The sequence below is a fragment of the Triturus cristatus genome, chromosome 9, assembly GCF_964204655.1.
Source record: "Triturus cristatus chromosome 9, aTriCri1.1, whole genome shotgun sequence".
Classification (NCBI taxonomy): Eukaryota; Metazoa; Chordata; class Amphibia; order Caudata; family Salamandridae; genus Triturus; species Triturus cristatus.
The window spans coordinates 12,394,654-12,411,784 of NC_140592.1; the positions used below are offsets into that span (position 1 = coordinate 12,394,654).

Sequence of the window (17,131 nt, forward strand, 5' to 3'; positions counted from 1 at the left end):
ATGTCCGGGGGCAGGAGTTCCATCTGGAGACGGGGTGCGGGTTGTTTCTGTGGGTAACACCTGGAGGGCCGGGGCTTGGGCCCTGTCATGCGGGGAGGGAGCAAGCCCTTCATGTGGCCTGTCCAACATGCGTCCCCCCCAGCTGAAGGCGGGGAGAGTCACCCATCCTCTTGGGGACTCTCCTCGTCGAGGCGGAAAAAGCGTGACAGGCCATCTGCGTTGGCGTGGTCTTGGCCCGGTCGATGTTCCACAGTGAAGTCCATCCCCTGCAGGGAGATGGACCAGCGCAATAGTTTGGGGTTTTCCCCCCGCATCTGCATTAGCCACTGCAGGGGTCAATGATCTGTTTGCACCCGGAAGTGGGTACCGAAGAGATAGGGCCCGAGCTTTTTGAGGGCCCACACCACTGCGAAGGCCTCCCTCTCGATTGTGCTCCAGCGCTGTTCTCGGGCCAGGAGGCGTCTGCTGATGAAGGCCACCGGTTGGTCAAGTCCCTCGGAGTTCAGCTGGGAGAGGACCGCCCCGATGCCATGGTCGGAGGCATCCGTTTGCACAATGAATTCCCGACTGTAGTCGGGGCCTGGAGCACAGGGGCAGTGCACATGGCGGCTTTCAGCTTCTCGAAGGCCGCTTGACAGTCTGGGGTCCAGTTAATCTTCTTCGGGCGGTTTTTGGATGTGAGTCCCGTGAGGGGCCCCACAATGCTGCCATAGTCCCTCACGAACCGCCGGTAGTAGCCGGTGAGCCCCAAGAAGGCTCGGACCTCGGTCTGCGTGACTGGGGGCTGCCAGGACTGGATGGCAGCGACTTTGAGTTGCAGAGGGGCCACCAGACCGCTTCCCACCTGGTGTCCGAGGTAGGTCACGGATCCCTGACCAATTTGGCACTTGCCGGCCTTGATTGTGAGGCCGGCCCGCTGGAGGGCCTGCAGGACCTCTCGGAGGTGGTGGAGGTGGTCGGACCAGTGGCGGCTGTACACAGCGATATCGTCCAGGTAGGCGGCGCTGAACTCCTCGAGCCCCGCCAAGACCTGGTTCACTAGTCGCTGAAAAGTAGCTGGGGCATTCTTCATGCCGAAGGGCATGACTTTGAAGTGGTAGTGGCCATCGGGGGTAGAAAAGGCGGACCGTTCTTGGGCCCGGGGTGTGAGACCGATCTGCCAGTAGCCCGCTGTCAGGTCGAAGATGCTGAGGTAGCGGGCAGCCCCCATGCGGTCGATCAATTCATCCGCTCGGGGGATGGGATGAGCGTCGGTCCTGGTGACAGCATTCAGGCCCCGATAGTCGACGCAGAATCGGAGCTCAGGAGTGGTGCCGGGGGCAGCAGCTTTGGGGACCAGCACGACCGGGCTGGCCCAGGGGCTGTCCGAGGGCTCGATGACCCAGAGCGTGAGCATCTTGGATACTTCCTCTTGGATGCAGGCCTGCACCCGATCTGGTACGCGGTATGCCCGGTGTCTGATAGGGGGACTGTCCCCAGTGTCCACGTCGTGCAAGCACCAGGGGGTGACCCCTGGGGTGAGGGAAAACAAGGTAGCAAACTGCAGCAGGAGGTCCCGGCAGCCTTGGCGCTGCTCTGGGGTGAGGGCATCGGAGAGCCGGACCCCGTCCACGGAACCATCTTTCTCCCGAATCTTCAGGAGATCAGGGAGAGGCTCGGAGTCTTCTTCCGCTCCACTGTCTGTAGCCATCAGGAGGCTGAGCTCCGAGCGCACAAAGTGGGGTTTGAGTCTGTTGGTGTGGAGGACCCGGAGGGGGTTCCGGGGAGATTCCATATCGATGAGATAGGTGACGGGGCTCTTGCGTTCGACCACTTTGAAGGGCCCCGTCCACTTGTCCTGCAAGGCACATGGTTCGGTGGGGGACATCACCCACACTTGTTGACCAGGTTCGAATTCGATGGAGGAGGCATTTTGATCGTACCATTTTTTCATGTCCTCCTGACTGGCCTCAAGATTCGCTTTTGCCATTTCCCTGAATCGCCTGGTCTGATTGCGTAGGGTCAGGAGGTACTTGAAGACGTCTGAAGGGGTCTTTAGGGGGGCCATCTCCCAACCTTCTTTGACTAGGCTGAGGGGCCCTCGCACAGGGTGCCCGTACAAGAGTTCGAAAGGGCTAAAGCCGAGGGACTTCTGGGGAACTTCTCGATAGGCGAAGAGGAGGCACGGAAGTAGTACATCCCACTGGCGACGGAGGGGCTCTTCCAATCCCCCAATCATTCCCTTGAGCGTGCGGTTGAATCGCTCGACTAGTCCGTTTCCTTGAGGGTGATAGGGGGTCGTGAATCGGTAGGTGACCCCGCACTGTTGCCAGAGGGACTTCATATATTTCGAAATAAAGTTTGTGCCTCTGTCGCTGACGACTTCTCGGGGGAAGCCCACCCGGGAGAAGATCCCCATTAAGGCCCGGCCGACCACCGGGGCTGTTACAGTTTGCAGGGGCACAGCCTCGGGGTAGCGGGTGGCGTGGTCCACCAGTACCAGGATGAACCGATGTCCTTGTGCTGTACGGGGGTCCAGGGGCCCCACAATGTCTATTCCCACCCTCTCGAACGGGGTGGTGACAACTGGGAAGGGTTGCAGAGGTGCTTTGAGTTTGCGGCCGCTCTTCCCGCTGACCTGGCACGTGGGGCAGGACCGGCAGTGGTTGAGGACGTCTTTTCTCATCTTCGGCCAGAAAAAGTGGGTCACCAGGCGACTGTAGGTTTTGTCCTGGCCCAGGTGTCCAGCCAGAGGGACATCGTGGGCCAAATTTAACAGGAAGTCTCTAAAACGGAGGGGCACCACCAGCACTCGACTGGCCCCTAACTCCGCGCTTCTCTGTTCGCTGTACAATAGGTCGTTGTCCCAATAGATCCAATGGGCTCCGGTGGTGTCCCCTGCGCTTTGGGCGAGGGCTTGCTGGCGGAGTCCCTCGAGGGAGGGACAGGTCTTCTGTTCTTGACGGAACTGTTCCTGGGTGGGCCCCCCTTCTTGACGCCACTGAGCCAGGTCGGGAAGGTCCTGGGGCTGAGCGACCCCTTCGGGGGTTTGCTCTGGGGGGTCGGTATAGTCGGTGTCCTCTACTGGAGCGATCGGGGGAGGAGGTGCAGGCCATTCTGGTTCTTCTGGTCGGGGGATGGCACGGGTGGCCATGGACCGGGTGGTTACGCACGCCCAGTCCGGGAGGCCCAACATCCCCAGGTGTTCTCTTCTTTCGACGGCGGCCCACGGGGAACTCTCCAGATCATTCCCCAGGAGACAGTCCACGGGGGCATCATCCCGGACCGTCACCTTCAACATGCCGGAGACTCCTCCCCATTCGAAGGGGACGCAGGCCATCCGACATAGACTCTCTGAATTGTCGGCTGAACGGACGGGGCAGAGAATGTTCGGCAGGATCTGCTCTGGTTTTACCAGGTGACAGCGGACGGCCGTCACACTGGCCCCCGTGTCACGTAGTGCTTCGGCCCGGCGCCCATTAATGTTCACCCACTGGCTATATTTTCTGGTGTTGGCGGGTAGGGGAGCCCGCGGGACCATGTCTTTTCCCCCTAGGCACCTTAGAACCATGGCGGCCGGTTCCCACTCTTGTTGTGCCTGCTCGTATTCTTCTTGTTCTTCGGAGATTTGTTCTCCCCCCAGGGCGGCGGCAGCTACCTGGCGGGGTCTTGGAGTTTGGTTCTGTGGACAGTTCGGGTCATTGGCGTAGTGGCCGATTCGCTGGCATCGGTGACACGTGACGTTGGCTCGGAACCCCGGACGCATCGGGGGGTTGCCCCGGCTGGCCGGGGGCGGGGTGCTGGCAGCGGGAGCGGCCGGGACGGTGTCTCTTCCTCGTCCCTGGCCTCCTCCTCCTCCTCGGGGATGGTGCTGACCTTGGTTGTTCCTGTTCTGTTCGTGTGGCCCTCTCCGGCCCACTCGGGTGCTTTCCCACCGGTCAGCTTCGGCGGCGAGTTGCCGTGGGTCAGTCAATTTACTGTCGAGGAGGTGCTGCCTGAGCTCGACGAAGCAGTTGTTAGAGAGGTGCTCCCACACCATGAGATTAAAAAGTTGCTCGTAGGTCGTTACGTGGCTTCCCTTGATCCAACCCTCGAAGGCTCGGCTGAAATAGTTGACATATTCCACCCAAGTTGTACCCGGGATCCGGGTGCAGTCTCGAAACCTCTGGCGGTACATTTCGGGTGTGAGCCCATATCGGGTGAGGAGGGCAGCCTTCATGTGGTCATAGGATGACATCTGATGGTCTGGGAGCTGTAGCAGGGCATCGCGGCCTTCGTTGATGAACCTCCCCCATAGACCGGCTCCCCAGTCACTTCGATCGATCCGGTGGGAGGTCATGGCGATCTCGTAGGCCTTGAACCACTGTTGTATGTCGTCCTCTCGGACATACTCTCGAACGACATCCTTGGGGATGTGGACTTTCTTTTCTGTCGCTCCCGGGGTGCGCGGTCGCTCGGGCACCTCCGGTTCTTTGTTCTGCTTCCGTAGGTCTATTTCTGCCAGTTTGCGCTCGTGTTCGTATGCTAATCTCTTTTCTTCGAGCTCTCTCTGCCTCTGTTTTTCTTCCCGTTCTTCTCGGAGCCGCAGATGTTCTAGGTTCAGTTTTTGCTCGGCTAATTTTAGTTCACCGTCCATTTTGAGCCGTGCCATTTCTAACTCATGTAGTCTGTTTTTTTCTCTTTCTTGGATCTCTTCCTGCGAGAGGCCCGTTCCTCGCTCCTCGGGAGCCGTGGCGTTCCTCTCTGATGCTGCAATGTTTCGGTCCGGGGATCTGGCGGCCCCGGTTTCTGCCCACGACTCAATGGCGTGCTTGAAATCGTCTTTGGTACTCAGGCCGGTGGTAGCAATGCCTAGTTCCATGCAGAATTGTTTCAATTCACGATGGCTGTACTCTTCCAATTTCTCCATCTAGAATTTCTCGGTGGATCCGCTCTCTTTGGTTGACATTGTGGTTTTGTCGTGGGGTGAGCTACTCTCTGTACGATTACGCGTTGATTCGGATCGCGCCGCTGGCCACCAATGTTAGACGGACCGGGAGGGTCGGCCGAGGACAAGGGGAGAGGTCTCCGGGGAGAGCCGTCTCCAGCGATCGTACAGACGAGTAACTTCCCCCCCACAGATGTACACCACACAAGGATAAGGTTTAACGTTCTTTATAAGCGATTTCTTAGGTACGATGGAATGGTACAAGGAGGTCTGGACTCAGGGGTCCCCTCGATTCTAGTCTCTTGGTTTGGGAAAGGGGGTAGCGGGACAGTCTGGTTACCAATCTGGTAGATGCGATGATGGATAGCTCACAATCCTCGAGCTCGGTGTTCTAGCTTGGACGGGCCGCGGCAGCGCCAGCAGGTCCCGGTGAAGGTGGTCGTTACACGGTCCGCGGCAGCGCCAGCAGGTCCCGATGAAGGTGGTCGTTACACGGTCCGCGGCAGCGCCAGCAGGTCCCGATGAAGGTGGTGGTTACAACGGTCCGCGGCAGCGCCAGCAGGTCCCGACAAAGGTAGTAGTTGCAACGGTCTGCGGCAGCGCCAGCAGGTCCCGACGAGGATGGAGGATGCAGAAGGCCGCGGCAGCGCCAGCAGGCAGGACGATAGTTCACAAGGCAGGTCTACGGCAGCGCCGGTAGTCCGTCAAGGATGAGTTCTTCTCGGTGTCTCTCGACTCCAGGATACAACTGCCTTCCTGCTCTGGAGCTGCCCTAGTTATAGGTCTGGCGCCCTTTGATGTCCGGACCCTCGCACTTGGAGGTCGGGAGGTCCGGGATGAGGGAGTCCAGACACCCAGCAGGGGGGTGGAGCCAGCGCCCGGGGGAGCTGGGGGGCGATCGGCACCTGGCGGGGGAGAGCCATCGACACTTCTTTCTCCCATCGACCTGCCAAGTGGTCCGTTCACCTCCTGGGTGGATGGTGGTGCCGGGATGTCGGGGCCTGGCCAGGCCCAGGGTTAGGGTCGAGCTGAGGCCACGCGGCCTCGTGGTGCAGTGTCCAAGATGGCGGCCGGTCCGGCCGAGGGAGCCGGTAGTGGTTCGGCCCCATGATACATAGATGTCCGGGGGCAGGAGTTCCGTCTGGAGACGGGGTGCGGGTTGTTTCTGTGGGTAACACCTGGAGGGCCGGGGCTTGGGCCCTGTCATGCGGGGAGGGAGCAAGCCCTTCATGTGGCCTGTCCAACATGGTCCAACGGTTTGAGTGCCCCCTACAACCCCAGAGGTTTCAGTGCCCCCTACCACCCAGAGAGTGGAGTGTTCCCTACAGCCCTGGAGGTTTGAGTGCACCCTAAAGCCCCAGAAGTTTGAGTGCCCCTACCACCCCAGAGGTTGAGTGCCCCCTACCACCCAGAGGTTTGAGTGCCCCCTACCACCCAGAGGTTTGAGTGCCCCCTACAGCCCCAACAGTCTGAGTGTACCCTACAGCTCCAAAGGTGTGAGTGCCCCCTACCCCCACAGAGGTTTGAGTGTCCCCTACAGCCCCAGAGGTTTGACTGCCCCCTACCACCCAGAGGTTTGAGTGCCCCCTACTATCTGAGAGGTTTGAGTATGCCCTACAGGTCCAGAGGATTGAGTGCCCCCTGCAGCCTCAGAGGTTTCAGTGCCCCCTACCACCCAGAGAGTGGAGTGCCCCCTACAGCCCCAGAGGCAGTTCTGAAATTAGCTTGTTGGCACTCATGTGTTTGACTGCGCTTTTAAAAACCATAACTGCAACATATAAACTGGTAAACATGTACAGAGCGCCAAGTCTTGTGAACGATCTTCATGCACTGAAGGTATTTTAGCCACAAAACATTGCTGATTGGGACTTGTAATTGTTTCACATATAGCATTGGAATGATAGGCTCAAAATCCGAGCACGCAAGGTGTTTTTGGCAATAATGTCTGGAGGTATCACACATGTCTAGTTGCCGCCCAGGGTGAAAATGCAAACACAAGGAGATTATGGACCGAGCGCTGTAACTTTTCAGACACTCACTCCCAGTCACTATTAGATCTGGCTTGAATCCATCATCGTTCTTTAGCTCACTTTGCCACCTCAGTTCAGACCCAGCCATATGTAAATCGGTCTTGACCCTGTGCCTCATGGGAACAGTCCAGCAGGAACTGCCAGGCCAAGTCCTCCCTGAACTGGAAACAAGCATCCTGGGACAGGTTTCGGGGTAACTCCCCTCATCAGCCAGGCTAGCTTGAATCCAGTGGCAAAGTGAGCAAGGGACTCACGTCTGGGCATACCCTGCCAACTTAGGGCGAACAAAGTAAACACAAGGAGATGATGGACTGAGATCTGAAACTTTTCAGACACTCACCCCCAGTCGATGCATTTAGGCCTACATATCTGTACTGGGGTGAATGTTTGACATTGTTCAACATTCTGTCCATCAATTTTTATTTTGAATTTCTTACCCCAAGTGGGATGTGTATACCCATACATGGGTCCCCTGCTCTCCATGCCTTTGGAATCAATCTAGCCTGGCTGATGAGGGGTGAAATCCTGAAGCTGGTCCTTTCGACTGGGTTGGTGCTACAGAAATGCCACACACACACATACAGGAATGAACAGAAATAAAACACACACATACAGGAGTGAACAGAAATAAAACACACACATACAGGAACGAACAGAAATATCACACGCACATACAGGAGTGAACAGAAATAAAACACACACATACAGGAGTGAACAGACACACCACACACCCACACAGAAATTAACAGAAATGGCACACACATGCACACAGGAATGGACAAAGTAGACACACACAAATATACAGGAATAAACTGAAATACCACACACACACACATACAGGAATGAACAGAAATACCAAACACACATACACGCATAGAGGGATTAACAGAAATTACACAAAGACACAGGAATGAATAGAAATACCACACACACACAAACACACACAGTAGTGAACAGAAATACAACACATACAGGAATTAACAGAGATACCACACATGCAGGAATGAACAGAAATACCACACACACACATACAGAAATGAACAGGAATACCACACACACACAGGAATTAACAGAAATACCACACACATACATACAGAAATTAACAGGAATACCACACACACACACACACACACACACAGGAATGAACAGAAATACCACACACATACATACAGGAGTGAACAGAAATACCACACACACAGGCACAAGACAGGAATGAACAGAAATACCACACACACAGGAATGAACAAAAATACCACACATACAGGAATGAATAGAAATACCACACACACACACACACACAGGATTGAACAGAAATACCACATACAGGAATAAATAGAAATATTACACGCACACACAGGAATGAACAGACATATCACACACACAGGAATGAACAGACATACCACACACACATACATACAGGAATGAACAGAAATACCACACATACAGTAATGAACAGAAATACCACACACACATACACAGGAATGAACAGAAAACCACACACACACACGAATTAACGGAAATACCACACACACACACAGGAATGGACATAAATGACACACAAATATACAGGAATTAACACGCAAACACACAGAGGAATAAAGAGAAATACCACACACACACACATAGAGGAATGAACAGAAATACAAGACAAACAGCTACGAACAGAAATACCACAAACACACACATGCAGGAATGAACAGAAATACCACACACATTCAGGAATGAACAGCAAAATTGCACACATGTACAGGATTGAACTGAAACACCACCCACACCCACACAGGAATGAACACACATACCACAAACACACACACACACACACAGGAATGAACAGCAAGTGGTCCCCAAATTACTTTGACACTCTCTAAACTTTATTAAATAAGTTGGTTCTTTTGCTTTCAATTTTTTAATTTTCGTTTTCAATTTCTCGTATGGGATTTAGAGAAATGTAAACCTGAAAACGGGTTCTATCAGGGTGAGGAGAGGCGGAAGAAGAAATGCAACCGGCAGGGACTCACGAGAAGGGGCGGAGCAGGCGGTGAATACTGACGGAGGGGCATGAGGCTAAGGATCGATGGGAGAGGCATGGGCGTAGGAAGTGTGGGGGACGCGGGGGATATATCCCCCCAGATTTTGGAGTGGGGGGGACACGGGGGACATGGGTGGGGGGGACGAGGGGACAAAGGAATTTCCCCTCTCCCTTCTGTTATCGCAGGGCCATTAGCACGCGAAAGCGCTACCTAAGGGCCCTGCACTTGACCTGCCTGGAGTCAGAGGCCACCCGCCCTCTGCCTTTTGTTCTGCTGCAGGAAGGCTCAGCCGTTCTGGGAAGGGCAGAGAACGGAGAAAAAATAAACGCTGTCTCTTTTCCTTCATGGCAAGGACCGTGTCCACTACTCCTGATCTGCCTCTGGCGGCCGCCCTCCTCTCTTTATTCCTCCATCTCGTTCTGTCTCTGTCTCGCTCCTGCTTGCGTGCTGATTTCAAGAGGCAGCTCTTAAGGTCCTCTCTCTTGCCTCTCCTTTTCTTTATTTGTTCCCCTGTGAAATTGATCCAAAAAAGGCTGAACACTTTGGCTGTAAATGTCCTCATTTTCTGACCGTTTTCTATTGAAAAGAAAAACCTCGGAATGGAGAGAAAAAATAGTTAAATACCTAAATAGAGCAATACAGAGTGGTCAGCAGACAGGCCAGACTGTTATTTACACCCACACACATTAGCGCCACTTTACAGAGTTTGCCAGTGAAAGCGCTACTTTCTTTTTATCTTCTTTCTTTGAACAACATTGTTCTCCCAGGGTGGGTAAGTGTGCCATTCCTAAAGGGACTGCAATACCTGGTTGATGGGTAGAGTGGAAACGTTTAATATGATCGTTTTCAACTTTTTAATTATTTTAGCTTATAAAATGCGGCTCTGTGTTTGGGGATGTGGTCTTTTTTAAACCAAACTGCATACATTTTGAAAGGATATAAGAAATGGACATTGAAAGGGGTCCCTTCCTGGTCCTGTAGCCATGTCTTGAACTTTTCAGGCAAAATCACTTACTGATTTCTGAAGAATGAGTTTAAAACCGTTAAGGTAACCATGTTTTTTTCTGATTACAGTTCACATGCTTTGCTTATTCTTGCATTCCCTATGAGTGTTTGCTTTTTCCAGGGTGTTATTCATTTTTTTTCAGGCAGCATTTTACTGTTGTCTTGTGCATAATTTGAATTTAGTCGAAGCACAATTGAGTTGTAGCTGAAGGCAGTGCGAGTTTCTCTCAGTGGGGCAGTATGGTGTTCAGTGTGGGAGAGAATGTGGCACTCTGGCCAGAGCTGCTGAATTTGGAACTGGAGAACCATGTTCAGACCTTCATGACCAGTTCACCATACCACACTCCTGACAGAGCTTATTCCGATGCTACATCTTAGAAGGCCCGATAGACCTTAGAAGCCCAGGTGTCTTAGCACCCGCAGGTGGACCTGTCCACCACAATCCATACTGCAGTTCACTTCCAGTCTTATGGGCAGGCATATGAAGAAGCACATCCTAGATCGACAGTGAATCTGTCACTGAGGTCACAAGACCCTTGAGGCCAGTCCACCTCACCCATTGGTACCTCCATTGGCCTTTTTCCAGCACTAGCAGTGCAACTTGCCAGGGGTTGGCAATGTAGGATTTGCATGCACACCAAACTTAGGGGGTGATTATAATGGCTGTGGGACCACCACGTCACCCCGTCGGTGGCGGTCCCACCGCCATTGGTGACTGCGTCACAGCCCGCCATATTACAATGGCGGGTGGTTACCTGGCGGTCGGACAGACCAACCACCACGCACCCGACGGGCTTCTTGAGCCCGCCGGTGTGGTGGAGGGGCTCGTGGTTCCTACAATGCTGGTGGTGTCTACCATGCACCGCAGCAGGGATTACGATGTCCCTTACCCGCCAGCTTATCAATGGCGGTTCACCTGCCATGGAAATGCTGGTGAAAGGGACATTGGGGGCCCGTAGCAGGCCCCTTTACCCCTGGGCCCCAGACATGGGTCCTGGGGGGCATCTATGATGCCCCACAACATATCACTGCACCATGTGGCAGGCACCGATATATTTAACATGATCCTTTTTTTTTTACTTTGCGGCGGTTGATGCAGCCAGCAGCACCTGCTGCAATGTAAAAGATAGGCACTGCGAACACCGTAGTGGCAGTCGCATTGTAATGCCTATCGTGGGGCCTCCACCTTGAAGGCCAGCGGTCCCATTCCCTGATTCGATGGCGGTGGTACTGAAGTCCGCCTGCCATCGAAGTCAGCCCCTAAGTTTGCATTTTATGAATATGATTCAGCGGGAAATAAATTGATGTCTGCAATTTAATTGACTTTGGTTGGCCTCTTATCTATGAGATTTCCCTGTTGAATGTGCCTTTACATTATACATTTTCGGTTGTATGAATTGATTGCATACTACACTCTCCTACAGGTATTAATTTGAGTGTCATTAGGAGTGTCTGGGACCAATTGTTTTCTTAGGAATTGTTTTATTTACTAACCTTTGCAAAGGGCCCTAAACTTCACAGCAACACAAGTCACATTTCTTTTAGTAATTTGGGATCCGTTTGAGCTACAAAATTGTTTTGGAGGAAATCGTTAGATTATGCAGCAGATGATGTATTATGTGGCAAATATGATACAGCCATAGTTAAGTGGAAAACATTTTTCCACTTAATTTTGCCCCAGCATTGTAGTTGATAAATTTGTAAGTTCCCCAAACCCAAAAGTCGAGTTTGGGCACAATTTGCATTTTAAAAGCAGCCCTATAACACAGGGCTACTTTTAAACTGACCTCACGCTTCAGCAGTGCACACATGCAAGCGCAGAAAGGGCTGCTGGCCTCTCAACTGCCATGCCTTATTATATTCTAGGGACTTAAAAGTAGTTCTAATCCCCCTGCCCTATTATGTACTAGGGCCTTATAGGAGAGGTCATGCCAATCATAAGGGTACCCTAACCCATAGTGCACCCTAGTGTATGTAGGTGTTTTCACTGTATTTTTAAGTGCCTCTTTCAGAATAGCACTGGCTGTTTAGGCAGAGTCCAGGGTCAGTCAGTCAGGTACCACCAGTACCAGTCAGCAAAAAGTTGGGGAGTGCCCAGGGCGGCTTTGCAACACTAGAGAAACACAAACTCAGAATGTAAATCATAACACCATGGTTGGGGGGTTCTCTTCAATAATCAGAATTGATTTCTATCCTAATGAACCCATTTTCCAACATTAGGATAGGGAAAGACTCGGGAAAAACCATAACGTTCTAATCTATACATTGAAGTTTTTATGCAGCTCTTTGATGACGGTTAATAGCTCACTGTTCAGTGTTAGGATTTTAACTTATAAACTTCAAATACCAAAAGAATATCTCAGACAAAAGCAGTAACTCACTGACCTATTGAATTAAAACTTTCACTAGACAAGCCTTCGATCTCTCTCAAAAAAAGAACATTAATAACCAAAGTTATCTTCACATTTTTATTGTTGCCTGAAAATTGCTGGAGACCAGGAATGCAGCAGCAGGTACTTTTCAAACCCTAATGCACTTGCAAACACGATGCCCCCACCCTAAGTCAGCGGCCTTTGTTTGCTTTGTGCATTAAGATGCAAGATTCATATATATGTTTTTTTAAAACATTCGGTCTCATTACTATATGAATGTAAATAACAATAAAGCATACATGCAAACTGTGACTACATGCCTGCTTTTCTCAATATTTCACTTCGAAAGTATGCGATTGTATTTGTTTAACGGGCGGTGATTTGTATAGGGTCACTGGAAAGTGCACAAGGTTGTCCCTGTCCCCCCCAGAATTTTAGTGTCTCCTACGCCCCTGGGGAGAGCTGCTCTCTCTCACATCATCAACAGGCGAGAACTCACGACAAGAGGTAGAGCAGGCAGGGAACACGGGTAGAGGGTTATGAGGCTAAGGATTGATGGGAGAGGTGCTCTCTCTCACACCATCAACAGGCGAGAACTCACGACAAGAGGTAGAGCAGGCAGGGAACACGGGTAGAGGGTTATGAGGCTGAGGAGAGGGGGGAGAGAAGCTCTTTCTCACATCAGCTACTGGCTGGGACTCACGAGAAGGGGCGGAGCAACCAGAGAACACTGGCGGAGGGCCATGGGGCTGAGAGAGGGGGGGGGGGGGGTGCCCTCAAACAGCGGTGGAGCAACCAGAGAACACTGGCGGGGGGCCATGGGGCTGAGGAGGGGGGGGGGGGGGGGAGATGCTCTCAAACAGGGGTGGAGCAACCAGAGAACAGACGCCACCCCAGACTGGACCATCTAGTATTCCAACCCTCCACCCCCATCCATCCACCTGAATCATCCATTCTTCCAAGTACTGAATTTCACCCACCCATCAGCATTAATCTATCCACTTATCTCCGACATGTATATGCACCCACCTTCCATCCATCCATTCATCCTTCTACCTCCCCACCTCTCACACATTCACCCACCTCCCATCTATTCATCCACCCATCCATCCATCCATCCATCCAGCTCTCATCTATCACCGCGCTGCCTGTCATCCACCCACCCAGCTATTCATCCACCCATCCATCCAGCTCTCATCTATCACCTCGCTGCCTGTCATCCACCCACCCAGCTATTCATCCACCCATCCATCCAGCTCTCATCTGACACCTCGCTGTCTGTCATCTACCCACCCATCTGTCCACCCACCCCATCCATTCAACCTTCCATCTATCCATTCATCCATCCATCTATCCACCTCTCATCTATCACCTCTGTGATTGTCATCCATCCATCAGTCCACCTATCTCACATCCACCCATCCACCTCACAACATCCACACTGCATGTATCTACCCATTCAACCACCCATCTTCTTTTCATCCACTCACCCATCCATCCGACCCCACATATCCAGATAGGAAACAATCACTCCCCCCACCCATTCATCCACTGGCACATCCGTCCACCCACACACCTGATGTCTGTTCCACCCACCCTCCCAGAACCACCCATGTATCCACCCTTTCTTGCCCTGGAGTCCCACGCCCCATTGTTTCGAAAATGAAAAGGTGGAATTGAATGCAGCGCCCCCTTGTGCCCCCGTGTGCAGCTCCCATCGGGGTGTCAAGAGTGCTGACCCCCCCCCCCCCCACCCCCTCCAACCCCCCTCCCTAACCCCTCCGTGTGCAGTTTTACTTACGATGCATTTATGGATACTTTATGCATGAGTGACGTGTTCACCTATATATAGTACAATGACAGTGGTAGCGGAAGTGAGGTCACACGCCTTTGACCCCTACTGACAGCACAGGGGGTCTTGACCCCATGTCCCACAGCTAGCCCCTTACAGTCCTGCAGTAGTCTGCGGAGGCGTTGGGGGATTAGTGTATGTGTGTGTGGGAGGGATTCAGAGAGCAAACCCGCCCCGTGCACCCCTGTCTACTCTCTGCTCTGTCTCTGCCTTCACCATGAGCCCTGATACTAGCTGTAGAAGGGGCAGAGACGGGGGTAGCAACGGGCAGGCCGGGGGCAACATCCGTGAGTGCCCCTCCGTGATCCCCTCAACACCCCTGAGCTGGGTACAACGACAAATAATTCATTCTTATAGCGCCTACACACGGTGCTAACTATGTAGCGTGCATCAGGCACACACAGTGCTGTTCATGTCGATTACTGTTGCTTTTGTAGTGTCCATCTGCCTGTCTTACCTGAGAAGCCGAGCTGCAGTCTGGGCACTTCACTCCGCCCGCACAGCCCCCCGCTGCACCCCAGGGTGCAGAGAAGCAGCACCCCCCAGACACCGGCGCCGGCCATGGCCTGTTCCGAAGCTCTCCAGACAGGTGCAAACTCCCCTGGAAGGGGCACGAGCCCGCACGGGTGCAAAACAGACGGGGCAAGGGTTAGTCCAAACTGCAGGGCAGATCAGAGGCGACACAGCAGAGTCAGGTGCAAATCCAGGCCCAGACACCGGAGTACAGAAAAGTCTAGTGCAAATCCAGGCCCAGAAACCGGAGTACAGAAAAGTCTAGTGCAAATCTGGGTACAGACACCGGAGTACAGCAGAGTCTGGTGCAGATCAGAGGCCAGACACCGGAGTACAACAGAGTCTGGTGCAGATCAGAGGTCAGACACCGAAGTACAGCAGAGTCTGGTGCAGATCAGAGGCCAGACACCGGAGTACAGCAGAGTCTGGTGCAGATCAGAGGCTAGACACCGGAGTACAGCAGAGTCTGGTGCAGATCAGAGGCCAGACACCGGAGTACAGCAGAGTCTGGTGCAGATCTACGCAGGAGCTTTCGACTCTAACAGGCACTGGTGGAGATTTGTACTCAGATAGGATTATTATCAGACTTTGGTGCAGATCTGGGTACACGAAGGAGACTTCAGAAAATACTGGTGCAGATCTGGACACGGGCAGTAACCTCCAAAAAATACTGGTGCAGATCTGATCACAGGCAGCAACCTCCAATAAATACTGGTGCAGATCTGGATACAGACTGTAAACTACCCTGGTGCGGATCCCAGCAAAAACGGGTGCAGATCTGGGCACAGATAGGAAAATCCAGCATCAATGGTGTAGGTTTGGTCAGAGACAGGAGAGCCAGTAGAGTCTGGTGCAGATCTGAGGTTCGACAGGTGAGTCCATCAAAGGCTAGTGCAGATCCGGACCTCCTACCTCTGGAGAACCCCTTGAGAGTCCAGTGCAGATCCGGGCACAGACTGGAGAGTTCAGCAGAGCCCGGTGCAAATTTGAGCACAGCCAGGTGAGTCCAGCAGAGGCTCACGCAGATCTGGAACCACAAAAGCCCAACAAATCTAGAACAAGCAGAGTCCAGGAAATACTGGTGCAGATCTAGAACCTGGAGAGTCCAACCAATACAGGTGCAGATCTAGAACCAGGGAGTCCAACCAATACAGGTGCAGATCTAGAACCAGGGAGTCCAACCAATACAGGTGCAGATCTAGAACCAGGAGAATCCAACAAACACTGGTGCGGATTTACAACCAGGAGAGTCCAGGAAATACAAGTGCAGATCTGGGCAGCTATGGCTAGATGTGCTGGTGCAGAATCTATAGGTCTGGGCAGCTGTAGTGTGCAGAGGGTCTGTGGTGGTCCAGACCCTGCTGGAGGTCTGTGGTGGTGCAGAGCCTGGGGGAGGTCTGTGGTGGTGCAGACCCTGTTGGAGGTCTGTGGTGGTGCAGACCCTGCTGGAGGTCTGTGGTGGTGCAGACACTGCTGGAGGTCTGTGGTGGTTCAGCACCTGTTGGAGGTCTGTGGTGAGGTGGTGCAGAGCCTGCTGGAGGTCTGTGGTGGTGCAGCACCTGTTGGAGGTCTGTGGTGATGTGGTGCAGAGCTTGTGTGAGGTCTGTGGTGGTGCAGAGCCTGCTGTCGGTCTGGCCTCTGGTGCAGATCTGGGCTCCTGGGGTCCCTCCCAGCCCGGCCCGAGCTCCCTCCCACCAGAAAGCCCCGTTCCGTCTCCAGGGAGCTGCTCCTCGCCTGACAGCCTCGTTATCACTCCGCGGGCTCCACTCGGAGCCTTATCAGGGCTGTCTCTTCCTCCCATGCAGAGTCCCACGGCTGGCAGCCGGCCCTGCCCCCTGCACCCCATTGGGTGCTGCCCAAGAGCAGCTGTGTGTGTGAAGTGCAGCTGTGAGCTTCACCCTCCCACAGACAGCGGTTTCTTTCGAAGTGCGAAGTTTTGCTCACGGACTGTCCCTGCTGCTGTGGGGTGGCATGGGGGGGGGGGGGGGGGGGTGCTGGTGGCGTTGGAGAGACCTCAAGCCATACACAAGTGGTCTCGTGAGGGGGGAGTGAGGGCACCGCTCCCCAGAGCGCACTTATTCGTCTCGATTAGAGACACCTCCCAATATACAAGTGGTCTGGGGGGGGCACTGCTCCCCAGAGTGCACTCATTCGTATCAGTGAGAGACACCTCTCCATATACACGAGGTCTGGGGGGGCACCGCCCCTCAGAGTGAACTCATTCGTCTCATTGAGAGACACCTCTCCATATACAAGTGATCTGGGGGTGGGGAAGGGGAGGCACGGGCACCGCTCCCCAGAGTGCCCTCATTCATCTGGGGGGGGGGGGGTGAGGAAGGGGAGGCACCGCTCCCCAGAGCGCACTCATTCGTCTCAGTGAGAGACACCTCTTGTTAGATGGTGTATGGTTTTCTCAGTGAGAG

The 17,131-nt window shown here is 53.4% G+C and overlaps 1 protein-coding gene across 1 annotated transcript in view; it reads right to left on the reverse strand.

Annotated features, from left to right (window-relative positions):
• Positions 1–16,400, reverse strand: part of LOC146797257 (semaphorin-3A-like) — a 366,005-nt gene extending 349,605 nt beyond the window's left edge. Inside the window, exon 1 of the mRNA XM_085624230.1 lies at positions 14,653–16,400. Within this exon, the coding sequence (XP_085480356.1) occupies positions 14,653–14,758 (106 nt within the window). The 5' untranslated portion in view covers positions 14,759–16,400. The remainder of the gene's footprint in view (positions 1–14,652) is intronic.
• Positions 16,401–17,131: the final 731 nt, after the last annotated feature.